The 17,373-nt window shown below is 50.1% G+C and overlaps 1 protein-coding gene across 3 annotated transcripts in view; it reads right to left on the reverse strand.

The window, feature by feature from the left end:
- abcc3 (ATP-binding cassette, sub-family C (CFTR/MRP), member 3) overlaps window positions 1–17,373 on the reverse strand; it is a 163,754-nt gene that overhangs the window by 74,076 nt on the left and 72,305 nt on the right. For all 3 annotated transcript variants that reach the window (XR_010977594.1, XM_068058613.1, XM_068058612.1), the window contains exons 12-13: window positions 12,093–12,296; window positions 1,965–2,111 (exon numbers count right to left, since the gene is read on the reverse strand). Coding sequence is in view for 2 of the 3 variants with exons in the window: in XM_068058613.1 (XP_067914714.1) it covers window positions 1,965–2,111; window positions 12,093–12,296 (351 nt within the window). In the remaining variant the exon portion in view is untranslated. The remainder of the gene's footprint in view (window positions 1–1,964; window positions 2,112–12,092; window positions 12,297–17,373) is intronic.

Raw genomic sequence — 17,373 nt, forward strand, 5'->3', positions numbered from 1 at the left:
CCCCCACCCCCACCACAGAGAGACATTGCCCTGTGAACAAAGTACCAAATCCTGAATTCCCCAGAGGCGTTCAAGTGGAGTTGCTGGTTGCAAGGGAGGCAGCAGTTAGCAGCTGTTGATGTTATCTAGTACGAACATACAAACAAACAAATTAGGATCAGGAGTCGGCCACGCAACACCGCAAGCCTGCTCCGCCATTCAACAAGTTTACGGCTGAACTGATTACTCCACATTTCCACCTACCCCCGATAACCTTTCACCCCCTTGCTTATCAAGAATCTATCTTCCTTGGTCTGCAAAATATTCAAAGACTCTGCTTCCACTGCCTTTTGAGGAAGAGAATTCCAAAGACTCACGACCCCCGAGGAGAAATTTTTGCTCTCAATCTCGGTCTTAAATGGGTGACCCCTTATTTTTAAACAGTGACCCCTAGTTCTAGATTCTCCCACAAGGGGAAACATCCTTTCCACATCCACCCTGTCAAGACCCCTCAGGATCTTATATGTTTCAATCAAGTCGCCTTTTACTCTTCTAAGGTCCAGCAGATACAAGCCTAGCCTGTCCAATCTTTCCTCATTAGACAGCCGCCCATTCCAGGTATTAGTGTAGTAAACCTTCTCTGAACTGCCTCCAACGCATTTACTTCCTTCCTTAAATAAGGAGACCAGTATTGTACACAGTACTCCAGATGTGGTAGCATGGGTTACTGCAGTTTCCTGATGCTTTGATTCTCTAAGGCAATTGAGCAGGGGGGAAATTTCCCCAGAGTTCTTCCTAAATTGGCCTGAATTCAGCTGGTTTTTGATGCCTTGTCAGAAGTAACACAAGACAGAAGGATGATGTCTGCAGTCCATCAGCATCCTCTCTTGCCATATCTGTTCACTCGTGGGCTATCACAGTTCCCCCTCTCCGAGCTCAGATTCTAGCCCAAGGCTGTCAGTTTATACAGTTTAGACTCTGACTGGGTTCAAGCTCAGTTTATTGAGCAAAGGCCAGAAATGTCCCTTACCTTTAAAATAAAAGTCACAAAATTCTTGAGGCAGAGCACAGCTGCATGCAGGCCAGTGGCCAACTGGCTTCCAGCCAAGTACCAGCGAGCAGCGCCAGAAAAAAAGTGATCAAATAACACTCAACAAAATATTAACTCTAACAGCTTTCAAACAAGTTGTGATCGCTGTCAGCTGTGGCTCAGCAGACAGCTCTCTCGCCTGGTACAAGCCAGACTCCAGAGATCTGAACACATAATCCAGGCTGACACATCCAGTGCAGTACCGAGGGAATGCCGCACTGGCGGAGGGCCAGTACCGAGGGAATGCCGCACTGGCGGAGGGCCAGTACCGAGGGAATGCCGCACTGGCGGAGGGCCAGTACCGAGGGAGATCCCAGGGCACTATTTCCAAGAGCAGCATGGGAGCCCTCCCTGGCTCTATGGCCATTATTTATCTTTCAAACAACATATCCCCATGAAACAGATTATCTGGCCATTATCTCATTGCTGTGTGTAAATTAGCTGCTGCACCTTCCTACATTACAATATTGACCACACTTCAGAAGTATTTTATCAGCTGTAACACGTTTTGAGGTGTTCGGAGGTCATGAAAGGCCCAAGAGAAAGGCAAGTTCTTTCAATGACTCACTGCCCTAGTGGTGGTAGAATTGTGGGGATGTGGTAGGGAATATGGGATTAGTGCAGGATTTGTATAAAATGGGTGGTTGTTCGTCGGCACAGACTCGGTGGGCCGAAGGGCCTGTTTCAGTGCTGTATCACTCTATGATGATGACTCTATGACTTCAACCCAAAGCAAATTCTCATCTGCTTGAATGGAAAACATTGCAAACAGATCACCGCTGCACCCCCTGACTATTTTAATCCACAGACACCTCTCCGGCGACCCACAATGGGAACCTCTCTATGGAGGGAGTCAAAGAGGACGATGATGCTGGGACCCCTGGAATGACCTCACCTGAACAACACTGCTGATGACCTGAGGCAGCATGTTGAGTGGAAACCTCAGGATATTGAAGAGAGACAAGGAGACAAAGGCTTTCTGTGCATCCAAAACATTATTCTCATCCACTGTCACGTACACTGCAAAGGTCGTCAAGGCAACCTGAATTAGAACAGGAGACACACGGCAACCGATAATGTTGAATCCTTGATGGAATTCAATATTTATTAATATGAAAGCACCAAGAACACTCACAGGGCAGGTACATCACTTGTTAGATACAGAGTAAAACTCCCTCTACATTGTGCCATCAAACACTCCCAGGACAAGTACAGCACAGGATTGGCTGGGCAATTTGGGAAGCACTTCCTGTCTGCAATCAGGGGGAGCAGCTGCACTGGTGTTGCTGCAACTGGAGTGGAGAGAGCTGCAATTTACAACTTTAACTGTGGAACTGTTGCTATTTTTACAAAAACAGAGAAGAGCTACAAGTTATTTTGGAGAGGTGGGTGTTTCAGCACCAGAGAACTGTTTGTTGTTTGGACTGTTGGGGGAGGGAGGAGGCACTGGAAGATCCAGGGGTGGGGCTGCCAAATTCTATAGAATTAGAATTAGAATATTACAGCGCAGTACAGGCCCTTCGGCCCTCGATGTTGCGCCGATCATCTGACCTACACTATTCCATTTACATCCATATGTCTATCCAATGACCACTTAAATGCCCTTAAAGTTGGCGAGTCTACTACTGTTGCAGGCAGGGCGTTCCACACCCCTACTACTCTCTGCGTAAAGAAACTACCTCTGACATCTGTCCTATATCTTTCACCCCTCAACTTAAAGCTATGTCCCCTCGTGTTTGCCATCCTCATCCGAGGAAAAAGACTTTCACTATCCACCCTATCTAACCCTCTGATTATCTTGTATGTCTCTATTAAGTCACCTCTCCTCCTCCTTCTCTCTAACGAAAACAACCCCAAGTCCCTCAGCCTTTCCTCGTAAGACCTTCCTTCCATACCAGGCAACATCCTAGTAAATCTCCTCTGCACCCTTTCCAAAGCTTCGACATCCTTCCTATAATGCGGTGACCAGAACTGCACGCAATACTCCAGGTGCGGCCTCACCAGAGTTTTGTACAGCTGCATCATGACCCCGTGGCTCTGAAACTCGATCCCCCTACTAATAAAGGCTAACACACCATATGCCTTCTTAACAGCCCTATTAACCTGGGTAGCAACTTTCAGGGATTTATGTACCTGGATACCAAGATCTCTCTGCTCATCTACACTACCAAGAATCTTCCCATTAGCCCAGTACTCTGCATTGCTGTTACTCCTTCCAAAGTGAATCACCTCACACTTCTCCGCATTAAACTCCATTTGCCATCTCTCAGCCCAGCTCTGCAGCCTATCTATGTCCCTCTGTACCCTACAACACCCTTCGACACTAGCCACAACTCCACCGACCTTCGTGTCATCCGCAAATTTACTAACCCACCCTTCTACACCCTCATCCAGGTCGTTTATAAAAATGACAAACAGCAGTGGCCCCAAAACAGAACCTTGCGGTACACCACTAGTAACTAAACTCCAGGATGAACATTTGCCATCAACCACCACCCTCTGTCTTCTTTCAGCTAGCCAATTTCTGATCCAAAGCTCTAAATCACCTTCAACCCCATACTTCCGTATTTTCTGCAATAGCCTACCGTGGGGAACCTTATCAAACGCCTTACTGAAATCCATATACACCACATCCACGGCTTTACCCTCATCCACCTGTTTGGTCACCTTCTCGAAAAACTCAATAAGGTTTGTGAGGCACGACCTACCTTTCACAAAACCGTGCTGACTATCGCAAATGAACTTATTCTTTTCAAGATGATTATAAATCCTGTCTCTTATAACCTTTTCCAACATTTTACCCACAACCGAAGTAAGGCTCACAGGTCTATAATTACCAGGGCTGTCTCTACTCCCCTTCTTGAACAAGGGGACAACATTTGCTATCCTCCAGTCCTCCGGCACTACTCCTGTCGACAATGACGACATAAAGATCAACAACAACGGCTCTGCAATCTCCTCCCTGGCTTCCCAGAGAATCCTAGGATAAATCCCATCTGGCCCAGGGGACTTATCTATTTTCACTCTTTCCAAAATTGCTAACACCTCCTCCTTGTGAACCTCAATCCCATCTAGCCTAGTAGTCTGTATCTCAGTATTCTCCTCGACAACATTTTCTTTCTCTACTGTAAATACTGACGAAAAATATTCATTTAACGCTTCCCCTATCTCCTCCGATTCCGCACACAACTTTCCACTACTATCCTTGATTGGCCCTGTTCTAACTCTTATCATTCGTTTATTCCTGATATACCTATAGAAAGCCTTAGGGTTTTCTTTGATCCTATCCGCCAATGACTTCTCGTGTCCTCTCCTTGCTCTTCTTAGCCCTCCCTTTAGATCCTTCCTGGCTAGCTTGTAACTCTCAAGCGCCCTAACTGAGCCTTCACGTCTCATCCTAACATAAGCCGCCCTCTTCCTCTTGACAAGCGCTTCAACTTCTTGAGTAAACCACGGCTCCCTCGCTCGACAACTTCCGCCCTGCCTGACAGGTACATACTTATCAAGGACACGCATTAGCTGCTCCTTGAATAAGCTCCACATTTCGTTTGTGCCCATCCCCTGCAGTTTCCTTCCCCATCCTACACATCCTAAATCTTGCCTAATCGCGTCATAATTTCCTTTCCCCCAGACATAATTCTTGCCCTGCGGTATATACCTGTCCCTGCCCATTGCTAAGGTAAACCTAACCGAATTGTGATCACTATCGCCAAAGTGCTCACCTACATCTAAATCGAACACCTGGCCGGGTTCATTACCCAGTACCAAATCCAATGTGGCATCGCCCCTGGTTGGCCTGTCCACATACTGTGTCAGAAAACCCTCCTGCACACACTGGACAAAAACAGACCCATCTAAAGTACTCGAACTATAGTATTTCCAGTCAATATTTGGAAAGTTAAAGTCCCCCATAACCACTACCCTGTTACTCTCGCTCCTGTCGAGAATCATCTTCGCTATCCTTTCCTCTACATCTCTGGAACTATTCGGAGGTCTATAGAAAACTCCCAACAGGGTGACCTCTCCTCTCCTGTTTCTAACCTGTACTTGCTTTTGTGTTTACCTTCCATCCTACACAAACGGGGCTCCCTCCCCACCCCAACTGCACGGCTTGGGACGGCTGGAGATGCCCGGCTGAAGAAAGTCCTTATACTTATATATAGAAATATCCTTATCCAGGATTAATCTCCACTTGGAGAGGCAGGGATTAATCAGGGATAGTCAGCATGGTTTTGTCAGGAGGAGATCGTGTCGGACTAACTTGATTGAATTTTTTGAGGCATTGACGAAATGTGTAGATGAGGGTAAAGCAGTTGATGTAGTCTACTTGGACTTCAGTAAAGCTTTTGATAAGGTCCCGCATGGGAGATTGATTAACAAGGTAAGAGCCCATGGGATCCAGGGTATTAGGCAAATTGGATCCAAAATTGGAGGCAGAGGGTAATGGTCGAGGGCTGTTTTTGTGAGTGGAAGTCTGTGACCAGTGGTGTACCGCAGGGATCGGTGCTGGGACCCATGCTGTTTGTAGTGTACATTAATGATTTAGACGTGAATATAGGAGGTATGATCAGTAAGTTCGCAGATGACACAAAAATTGGTGGTGTTGTAAATAATGAGGAAAGCCTTAGATTACAGGACGATATAGATGGGCAGAGCTGTGGCAAATGGAATTTAATCCTGAGAAGTGTGAGCTGATGCATTTTGGGAGGACGAACAAGGCAAGGAAATATACAATGGATGGTAGGACCCTAAGAAGTACAGAAGGTCAGAGGGACTTGGTGTACTTGTCCATAGATCACTGAAGGCAGCAGCACAGGTAGATAAGGTGGTTAGGGAGGCATATGGGATACTTGCCATTATTAGCCGAGGCACAGAACATAAGAGCAGGGAGGTTATGATGGAGCTGTGTAAAATGTTAGTTAGTCCACAGCTGGAGTACTGTGTACAGTTCTGGGCATCACACTATAGGAAGGATATGATTGCACTGGAGAGGGTGCAGAGGAGATTCACCAGGATGTTGCCTGGGCTGGAGCATTTCAGCTATGAAGAGAGACTGGATAGGCTGAGGTTATCTTCCTTGGAGCAGAGAAGGCTGAGGGGAGATATGATTGAGGTATACAAAATTATGAGGGGCATTGATAGGAAGAAACCTTTTCCCTTAGCGGAGGGGTCAATAACCAGGGGGCATAGATTTAAGGTAAGGTGCAGGAGGTTTAGAGGGGATGTGAGGAAAATGTTTTTCACCCAGAGGGTGGTTGGAATCTGGAATGCACTGACTGAAGAGGTGGTGGAGGCAGGAACCCTCACAACAACATTTAAGAAGTATTTAGATGAGCACTTGAAACGCCATAGCATACAAGGCTACGGGCCAAGTGCTGGAAAATGGGATTAGAGTAGTTAGGTGCTTGATGGCCGGCAGAGACACGATGGGCCGACGGGCCTGTTTCTGTGCTGTATAACTCTATAACAGCAGGAAAAGGAGAGAACCGGGCGGCTCTAGCCGACCCGGGCTAAGAGCCCTCCCCTAACTGGAAGACTGAACTGTAGACTCTGCAGCAAGGTGCTGCAACCACCAATTGAACAGAAACATCCTCACAGCCCTTCTCTCTCTTCCATCACACGGCCACCTATCCTCTCCTTGTCCTTTTCAGCCCTATCCTCCTCTACTCCCATTTCTCGCCCCACCCTATTGCTTGTGTTTAAAAGTAACTGTTGTGTGCTTTGTTTCTTGGGGTTGGGCGTGGCTCTTAGACCCCACGGCAAGCCGGTGGCGGGGCCATCATGCACGTATGCTGCTGCAGCTGTACCTGTTGCCCCATCACCGCTTGCGCTGATAACATCGAAGCATGGGGTCAAGAGCTACATCCACCCAAACATGTCAATAGAGGTATGCGCGAAGGCAATGGCCAAGGTTGTCGGCCCTTCGGCCATTGTTGCAGCCTCAAAAATGTACGGGAAGGCAGTGTTTTTCCTGAAGACTGAGCGGGCGGTGTTCCTGGCTCTGAGCAAGGGGCTCACCGTGGGTGGGACCTTTCTGCCAGTGGACTCCCTGGAGGCCACTGCGCAACGGGTCACTCTGTCGAATGTTCCGCCCTTCATTCCTGGTGAGCTCCTCCTCCCCCAACTGCACCATCTGCAAGGGGGTGGGGCATGTTCCTAAGAACTGCCCCAACCTCCCAGCTGCCAACTCCACCTCAGCAGCCCAGGGTGGCACTGCTGCACCTCCTCCCACTCCCCCCTGCAACTCCACCAAACACCGTTCAGTTGGTACCGGAGGCTGTGGTTTTCACGGCCTCCAGTGGGGAGGGGGGTGCCCGTCCAAGAGGAAGGAAGACGCGGAGGAAAAATAAACATCGGGAGGCACGTCACCTGGACACCGTGGCACAATCCGAGCCTGAGCTCAGCCCAAGGTCTGCTTCAGAGGAATCCACCTGCCCCAGAGCTGGGCTCAGGCCTAGGGTGACCAGGCAAAAGGTGGGTGCGGATGCTGAGGCCCCGATGACACTGAGGTCTCTGAGCCTCCGCGCCCCTCCTGAAACAACAGGAGACGACGTCCCTCCTCTGAAGAAGGTCCTGAACCACGGGGTCCATCTCCTGGTGTATGTCTTCAGGCTCGCCCACCAGCATGATCAAGGTCTCGAGCCCCGAGTGGGAACCCTCCACCCCTTGGAACGGAGGTGGAGGGGAAAAAAAGAGATGCCCCTGTAATCTTGTCAACTCCTGAGGTGGGGGACCCGCCCTTGGTTGGGGAGTCTGTGGGACTGACGCCCACAGGCTCCAGTTCTATTCCAGAACCCAGAGAGGACTCATCTGCCATCGATCCCGGGGGTGGGATCGTGACGGAGGTGGGACCAGCTGGTGCGGCCAGGACGTCCGCCACACAGTGTTGGGTGTGTTGGCCGCTGGTGGTGATGACCCAGAGGAGGATGGGGACTCGGTGTGGAGCACGGAGGACGATCTTGATTCCATCGCCAGTGAGGTGGTGGAGTCCCTCGTGCCTCCCACTGAGTCTCCTCTCATCTCCACAGCGGAACTCCGGGATTTCCTCGCGGCTTGCAGGGGTTGCTGCAATAAAGTTCAGCTGGCCCTCGGCCGTTGGTCGATTCTGGCGCTGATCATCCAGTCCGTCCGTGCCGCCCTCAAGAAAGCGGGGAAGGGCACGAAACTGGTTGAGAGGCACCGTTTTAAAGCGTTCCTCAATGGTTTGCTGGGGGAGTGGAAGGCCAGGTACACTTCCACTCTCTCCTCACAGTGAGGTGTTGGTGACGGTTTTTAAGTACCTTTGACATGAAGAGAACCATAGCCAGCCTCAACATCAACGGCAGCAGGGGGTCTCACCGCAGATTTCACAATCTCTCAGTCCTCAGGGAAGGGAGATACGCGGTGAGCTTTTTGCAGGAAACCCACACCGTTCCGGGAGACGAAGCCACCTGGCTCCTGGAGTGGCAGGGTGGGGTCTACATGAGTCACCTCACCCCTATTTCTAGTGGGGTGGCTATCTTGCTGGCCCCGACTTATCAGCCAGAGATCTTGGGGTCAAGGAGCTTGTGTCGGGCCGCTTGCTCCACCTCGCCATTCGCCTGGGTAGCGTGCCGCTCCACCTTGTGACTGTGTATGCACCCAGACGCGGTGCGTTGCAAGCGTGCTACTTTGAAGAAGTGTCCGCTCTCGAGCTCCATCGATAGCGGTGAGTGCATCATCCTCCGGGGGGGGGGGGGGGGGGGGGTTGGGGGGTGGGGGGAGGACTTTAACTGTACCCTCGAGGTGGGGGAAATCGCTCAGGCCTCTCGGCTTACGCCGATGACGTGCTCCTCACAATCACAGATCCCGTCGACTTGCGAAGGATGGCCACCAGACCTTTTCTGCCATGTCCTCCGTGAGGATCAATTGGGAGAAATGTTCCGGTCTCCTGGTGGGTCAGTGGCAGGTGGACTCCCTGCCAGAGGAGTTGACACCTTTTGCGTGGAGCACCACACACCACCTCTATTGGGAGTCCATCTTAGCCCCGCTGAGGAAGCCTGGCCGGCAAATTGGCAGGAGTTGGAGCAGAAAGTCACCACTCAGCTGGGGTGCTGGACAGGACTGATCCGAGTGCTTTCCGACAGGGGCCGAGCGCTGGTCATAAACCAACTGGTGGCCTCGATGCTGTGGTACCGGTTGGTCACTTTGGCCCTGCCCCCATGCTTTCGCCACCAAAATCCAGAAGAAACTAATCGATTTCTTCTGCAGAAGAGGAAACACCGGGTCTGTGCGTCTGCACCCAGGCTGCGACTCTCCACCTTCGGACCCTGCAGAGATACCTGTACGTCAAGCGTCCTCCCAGATGGTGTGCGCTGGCGACGTATTTTTTCCACCAGTGTCAATGCCTTTGAGACAACACGCAGCTCCCGGCGGCCGTTTGCTGCGCCTCTCTGAGGGAGTGGCCTGTCTTTTACCCAGATCTATTCAGAGTCTGGAACATGGTCGCCTCCAGTCAGGGCGTTCCCCCGCTGGCGGAGGAGAGCGCCTCGGCTGTCCGGGCGGCTGGATCTCGGGACCAACCGACGGGCGGAGGGGTAGCCGAAGCCCCCGGGATGCCCCTCACTGCAGGTGACGAGAGGACTCTGGAGCGCAGAGCGCTCCCCCAGCTGAGTTGACCCTCCGTTCGGCCGGAATCGCTCATCGGACCCAGGCCCCGAAACCCTCCTTGGGCGCCGGTCCCGCACAACCCGAGTCGCCTCTCAGAAATGCTCTCCATGCCATTCCAATCGGCGCGGAGGGGTTTCCTGTACGGGCTGCTCCTGCACACTCTCCACACTGCACAGTGGCGCAGTGGTCAGCACCGCAGCCTCACAGCTCCAGTGACCCGGGTTCAGTTCTGGGTACTGCCTATGTGGAGTTTGCAAGTTCTCCCTGTAACCGCGTGGGTTTCCACCGGGTGCTCCTGTTTCCTCCCACAGCCAAAGACTTGCAGGTTGATACGGCAATTTACAATGGCCAATTTACCCGAGTGTAGGTAGGTGGTAGGAGAATGGTGGGGATGTGGTAGGGAATATGGGGTTAATGTAGGATTAGTATAAACGGGTGGTTGTTGGTCGGCACAGACTTGGTGGGCCGAAGGGCCTGTTTCAGTGCTGTATCTCTAAATAAATCTTTAAAAAAAACTTCCTCGCCCTCGTCAGCCGGCCAGACACGCCCTGGCGGTCCATGTTGCCATCTGGCGGCGAGGGGAAACCCCGGTGGAGGTCTCTCTACGTGGGTGTCCTCCCCCATTACATCGGGGACCTGGGGTGGAAGCTGTTGCACAGGACAGTCCCGTGCAATAGACTTTTAAGTAAGTTCACAGACTCCCAGGCCGCCTGTACTTTCTGCGGCCTGGACGAGTCAGTGTTCCACGTATATATGGGGTGTGCGAGGTTGCAGCCCCCGTTTGAGTATTTGAAGGGGCTGCTCTTCAGGTTTTGGTTGCACTTCAGCCCTACGCTCCTGATCTTTGGGCACCCGGTGCGGAGGGGCTTGGGCCGGGAGGAGGATCTTCTCGTCGGTCTGCTCCTGGGCCTGCCCAAGGTGGCAATTCACAGGTCCAGGCTGCTGGCCGTCGGGGGGTCCGTCCTCCCTGATCGCAGAAGAGGGGCAGGCAGTTACGTTTGCACCCGGGTGTCCCTGGAGAAGGAGCATGCAGTGTCTGCCGGTACGCTTGAGGCCTTCCACGACTGTTAGGCACTGTAGGGACTGGAGTGCTTCGTCGACGCAGAGAATGGCATTTTTATTTGAGTTTTTGTTTTATTTATCTGTTGTTTAATAAAGTTATTTTAAAATGTCTATAAAGGAAGCCTGGAAGATAAAGGCCCCCTCGACATAAAATATATAAAAGGGGCCTTCAAAAAGAAAAAAAGGTGTATGGTGCATCTTGCCCCTCAGCAGCTTTGGGGAGCTCCAGAGCAAGAGGTGAATCTGCTCGTGGGCAGACTGACATCTCAGGATCAATATGCTGATGAGATATCTGGGCTACAGTCAAACGTGTTCCAACCTTCACACACCTTGATACTTACATTGAAATACACAGTATACAGCACAGAAACAGGACCAACCAGTCTCATGCTCCATTTCATCCTTCCTTATCTAACTATCAGCATAGCCCTTGATTCCCTTCTCCCCCATATGCTTCCCCAGCCTCCTTTTATAACAGACGGATCAACTTGTCCGAATTGAAGTTAATTCCCCACCCAGAAAAGTACTGGAGGAACTGTATTTGATCCCTGCTTGGGACAGAGTTTGCTCTGTCCAGCAGTGTTTACTACTATTGATCTCAGTGCCACCAGATTTTTTTTTTTTTATGGGCAGGGCTGGGCGCGTGTGGAAGAGGAGGGCAGGGGGAAAATCTGGGATCCTGCTCCTGATCTCTGTCCAGTGACTCCAACTGCGAAGGAAGGTGCTTGTATGTCTTTTGAAGCCAGGAATGGGATTAGCTACCATGTAACCTCACATTTGAATATTCTCCCAACTCTTGAAGAACGGCTCCCTCGTGTGAGATACACCCCTGCAACCAGTTATCCATTAATAGCCAATATTGAAGCCAATAGCCTTTAGAATGGGGCAACGACTTGATTTTAAAATTCCCATCCTCATTTTCAAATTCCTGGCCTGGTCCTCCCCATCTCTGTAATCTCCTCTAGCCCCATAATCTTCAACTCTCTGTGCTCCTCAGATTCTGGCCTTTTGCACATCCCCAATCCACCACTGGCGGCCGTGCCTTTAGCTGCCTGGGCCCTAAGCTCTGGAATTCCCTCTCTAAACATCACTGCCTTTCTCTCCTCCTTTAGGGTGCTTCTTAATACCTATTTCTTTGACCAAACTTTTGGTCACCTGACCCAATATCTCCCCTTGTGACTCAGGTGTCAAATTCAGCTTCACAACGCTCCTGTGAAGCACCTTGGGATGTATTATGACATTAATGGCGCTATATGAATACAAGTTGTTGTTGGGGGCAGGGGGAATCTGAATAAAATGCATAACACAGGGGTGTAAAGGAGCAGGTACTCACAATAAAGGGGGCAGTTATCCAGGTGAAGGTGGAAAGGGCACCGAGGTAGGCAGCTTTCTTCAGGATACTGAGCTCCTTCTGACGAATGGCCAGGACCTTCTGCTCGAAGGACGGTTCCCAAGCATACAACTTCAGTACCTTGATACCATTCAGGATCTCGTTCATCAACTTAATCCGAGAATCTTTGTGCTGCATCTGTTGCACCTGCAATAAACAAAAGGGCACGACCACGTCACACGGTACACAAGAGAGAGTGGATATTAAAGCTCACCAGAAGCAGCAGTGGCGGTGAGAGGAGCCGGGGTATAAAAGGAGCAGAGAGCGAGGCCCGACACAGAAGCAGCAGCGGCGGTGAGAGGAGCCGGGGAATAAAAGGAGCAGAGAGCGAGGCCCGACACAGAAGCAGAGGCGGTGAGAGGAGCCGGGGAATAAAAGGAGCAGAGAGCGAGGCCCGACACAGAAGCAGCGGCGGTGAGAGGAGCCGGGGTATAAAAGGAGCAGAGAGCGAGGCCAGACACAGAAGCAGCAGCGGCGGTGAGAGGAGCCGGGGAATAAAAGGAGCGGAGAGCGAGGCCCGACACAGAAGCAGCGGCGGTGAGAGGAGCCGGGGTATAAAAGGAGCGGAGAGCGAGGCCCGACACAGAAGCAGCGGCGGTGAGAGGAGCCGGGGTATAAAAGGAGCAGAGAGCGAGGCCCGACACAGAAGCAGCAGCGGTGAGAGGAGCCAGGGAATAAAAGGAGCGGAGAGCGAGGCCCGACACAGAAGCAGCAGCGGTGAGAGGAGCCAGGGAATAAAAGGAGCGGAGAGCGAGGCCCGACACAGAAGCAGCGGCGGTGAGAGGAGCCGGGGTATAAAAGGAGCAGAGAGCGAGGCCCGACACAGAAGCAGCAGCGGTGAGAGGAGCCAGGGAATAAAAGGAGCGGAGAGCGAGGCCCGACACAGAAGCAGCAGCGGTGAGAAGAGCCGGGTATAAAAGGAGCAGAGAGCGAGGCCCGACACAGAAGCAGCAGCGGCGGTGAGAGGAGCCGGGGAATAAAAGGAGCAGAGAACGAGGCCCGACACAGAAGCAGCGGCGGTTAGAGGAGCCGGGGAATAAAAGGAGCAGAGAGCGAGGCCCGACTTAGAAGCAGAGGCGGTGAGAGGAGCCGGGGAATAAAAGGAGCAGAGAGCGAGGCCCGACTCAGAAGCAGAGGCGGTGATAGGAGCCGGGGAATAAAAGGAGCAGAGAGCGAGGCCCGACACAGAAGCAGAGGCGGTGAGAGGAGCCGGGGAATAAAAGGAGCAGAGAGCGAGGCCCGACACAGAAGCAGAGGCGGTGAGAGGAGCCGGGGTATAAAAGGAGCAGAGAGCGAGGCCCGACACAGAAGCAGCCGCGGTGAGAGGAGCTGGGGTATAAAAGGAGCAGAGAGCGAGGCCCGACACAGACGCAGCGGCGGTGAGAGGAGCCGGGGAATAAAAGGAGCAGAGAGCGAGGCCCGACACAGAAGCAGAGGCGGTGAGAGGAGCCGGGGAATAAAAGGAGCAGAGAGCGAGGCCCGACACAGAAGCAGAGGCGGTGAGAGGAGCCGGGGTATAAAAGGAGCAGAGAGCGAGGCCCGACACAGAAGCAGCCGCGGTGAGAGGAGCTGGGGTATAAAAGGAGCAGAGAGCGAGGCCCGACACAGACGCAGCGGCGGTGAGAGGAGCCGGGGAATAAAAGGAGCAGAGAGCGAGGCCCGACACAGAAGCAGCGGCGGTGAGAGACGCTTTGTTCTGCTTTGTTTTGTTCTGTGGAACTACTTGACCAGCAAAAATTGAAGTGTGACGTCACAGGAGGGCTGGTAAATGATTGGTGGGTATTTCTTTACTTCTTCCGTGTTTTTTTGGGATTTTGGCCAAGTAATTTAAATCAGGCGATGTCATTACAGGTTAAGAGTACACTTAAATAGTTTTTTTTCCTTAAATACTGTGATCCTAATTAATTAATTAAATTGAATAGAGATGGTTGGGCAGGTGATGTGTTACAGCTGTAGTATGTGGGAGCTGGTGGATGCCGGTGCGATCCACGGTGATGTGTTACAGCTGTAGTATGTGGGAGCTGGTGGGCGCCGGTGCGATCCATGGTGACCACATCTGCTGCAAGTGTTGGCTGCTCGAGGAGCTTCAGCTCAGAGTTGATGAGCTGGAGTCCGAGCTGCAGACACTGTAACACATCAGGGAGGGGGAGAGTTAGCTGGACACTGTGTTTCAGGAGACAGTCACATCCCTTAGATTAATTACATCCAATCTGGACCATGGTCAGGGACAGAAGGGTGTGACTGTGAGTGAGACAAGTATGGGGATCCAGAATTTAGTTTTGGAGGAGCCTTATCCAATTGATACGAGGTTCTTGCTCCCAGTGTGAACGAGGGCACAGACTGTAGGGAGGATGAGCAAACTAACCACAGCACGGTGGTTCAGAGTGCCATTCAAGTGGGGGAGAAAAAAAAGAGAAATGTAGTTGTAGTAGGGGACAGCATAGTTAGGGGAATAGATACTGTTCTCTGCAGCAAAGATAGAGAGTCCCGAAGGCTGTGTTGCCTACCTGGTGCCAAGGTTAAGGACATCTCTTCTGGGCTGGAGAGGAACTTGGAGTGGGAGGGAAAAGATCCAGTTGTCGTGGTCCACGTAGGTACTAACAACATAGATAGGACTAGGAAAGAGGTTCTGCTGAGGGACTATGAGCAGCTCAGGGCCAAATTAAAAAGCAGAACCACAAAGGTAATAATCTCCGAATCACTACCTGAGCCACGTGCTAATTGGAATAGGGTAAATAAGATTAGAGAGGTAAATGTGTGGCTCAAAGATTGGTGTGGGAGAAATGGGTTCTGATTCATGGGACACTGGCACCAGTACTGGGGAAGGAGAGAGCTGTTCCATTGGGATGGGCTTCACTTGAACCATGCTGGGACCAGTGTCCCAGCGAATCGTATAACTAGGGTTGTAGATAAGGCTTTAACCTAAATAGTGGGCGGGGTGGGGGGGAAAAAAAAAAAGAGTTCAATTGAAGGGAAGTTTAAAAAGTCGAATAGAATGAGAGAGTAGAGGTGCAGGGTAGTGAAGGAACATACATTAATCAGAGAGTGACAGGAAGGGACAGCGAATACAAGCACAAGAGTACAGCAGAAATTAGAACCGGAGTAGGTAAAAATGGTAATAAGTCAAAGCTTAAGGCTCTTTATCTGAATGCACGTAGCATTTGTAACAAGATAGATGAGCTGACGGCACAGATAGAAATAAATGAATATGATTTGATAGCTACCACTGAGACGCAGTTGCAGGATGACCAGGATTGGAAACTCGATGTTCAAGGATATTCAACGTTCCAGAAGAATAGGCAGAAATGAACAGGAGGTGGGGTAGCTTTGTTATTAAAGGAAGGGATCAGTGTAGTTGTGAGTAATGATATAGGTGTAATAGATCGTGATGTAGAACCAGTTTGGGTGGAAATAAGGAATAGCAAGGGAAAGAAATCACGGGTGGGAGTGGTCTATAGGCCCCCGAAGAGTAGCCTCTCTGTAGGACAAGATATAAATCAGGAAATAATGGAGGCGTGCAAGAAGGGCACTGCAATTATCATGGGTGATTTTAATCTGCATATAGACTGGACAAATAAAATTGGCAAGGGTAGCATGGAAGACGAATTTGTAGAGTGCCTCAGTGATTGTTACTTAGAGCGATATGTCGCAGAACCTACCAGGGAACAGGATATTTTAGATTTGGTATTGTGTAATGAGGTAGGATTAATAAGAGATCTCATAGTTAAGGGTCCTTTAGGGGGAAGCGATCATAACATGGTGGAACTTCAAATTCAGTTTGAGGGTGAGCAACTCGGGTCTCAAACAAGTGTCTTCAACTTAAACAAGGGCAGTTACAGAGGTATGAAGAAAGAGTTGTCTAAAGCGGGCTAGGAAAATAGACTACAGGGAAAGTCAGTAGATGAGCAGTGGCAGACTTTTAAGCAGATATTTCATAACACTCAGCAAACATTTATTCCAGTCAGAAGGAAGGACTCGAAGAGAACGATGAACAACCCGTGGATAACAAAGGAAGTTAAGGAGAGTATCAAATCAAAAACAAAGGCGTATAAAGCGGCGAAAACGAGTGGTAGGCCAGAGGATTGGGAAGTTTTACAAACCAGCAGCGGATGATTAAAAAACTAATAAAGAGGGAGAAAATTGATATGAAAGTAAATTGGCAAGAAATATAAAAACAAACAGTAAGAGCTTCTACGGGTATGTAAGAGAGTAGCTAAAGTAAGTGTGGGTCCTTAGAAGATGTGACTGGGGAATTAATAACAGGGAAATGGCAGATAATTTAAACCAATATTTTGCATCAGTCTTCACAGTGGAGGACACTATAAACATCCCAACAATAATAGATGAACAAGGTGTAATTGGGAGGGAGGAATTTGTAACAATCTCTATCACGAGGGAAAAGGTGCTGGACAAACTGATGGGACTAAAGGCAGACAAGTTGCCAGGACCTGATGGCCTGCATCCAAGGCTTTTAAAAGAAGTGGCTGCAGAGATAGTAGAGGCATTGGTCATATTATACCAAAACTCACTGGATTCCAGTAGGGTACCAGCAGACCGCTAATGTGACACCCCTATTCAAGAAAGGAGGGAGACAGAAAGCAGGAAACTATAGACCAGTTAGCTTAACATCAGTCATTGGGAAAATGCTAGAGTCCATTATTAAGGAAGAAATAGCAGGACATTTAGAAAAACATAATGCATTCAGACAGACTCAACATGGTTTTACGAAAGGGAAATCATGTTTGACAAATTTGTTAGAGTTCTTTGAGGATATAACAAGCAGAGTGAATAAAGGGGAACCTTTAGATGTCATATATTTGGATTTTCAGAAGGCGTTTGATAAGGTGCCACATAATTTGGAGCTCAGGTTATTGAGGGTAATGTGTTGGAATGGATTGAGGATTGTCTAACACACACAAGGCAGAGTGTCGGGATTAATGGGTCTTTTTCAGGTTGGAAAGCCGTAACTAGTGGGGTGCCACAAGGATCGGTCCGAGGGCCTCAACTATTTACTATCTATATTAATGACTTAGAGGAAGGGACTGAGTGTAGTGTATCCAAATTTGCTGACAATACAAAAATAGGTGTGAAGGCATATTGTGATGAGGACACAAAGAATCTGCAAAGGGATATAGATAGGTTAAGTGAGTGGGCAAAAACTTGGCAGATGGAGTTCAATGTGGGAAACTGTGAGGTCATCCACTTTGGTAGGAAGAATAAAAAG

Source organism: Heterodontus francisci, chromosome 26 (genome assembly GCF_036365525.1).
Source record: "Heterodontus francisci isolate sHetFra1 chromosome 26, sHetFra1.hap1, whole genome shotgun sequence".
NCBI classification, from domain to species: Eukaryota; Metazoa; Chordata; class Chondrichthyes; order Heterodontiformes; family Heterodontidae; genus Heterodontus; species Heterodontus francisci.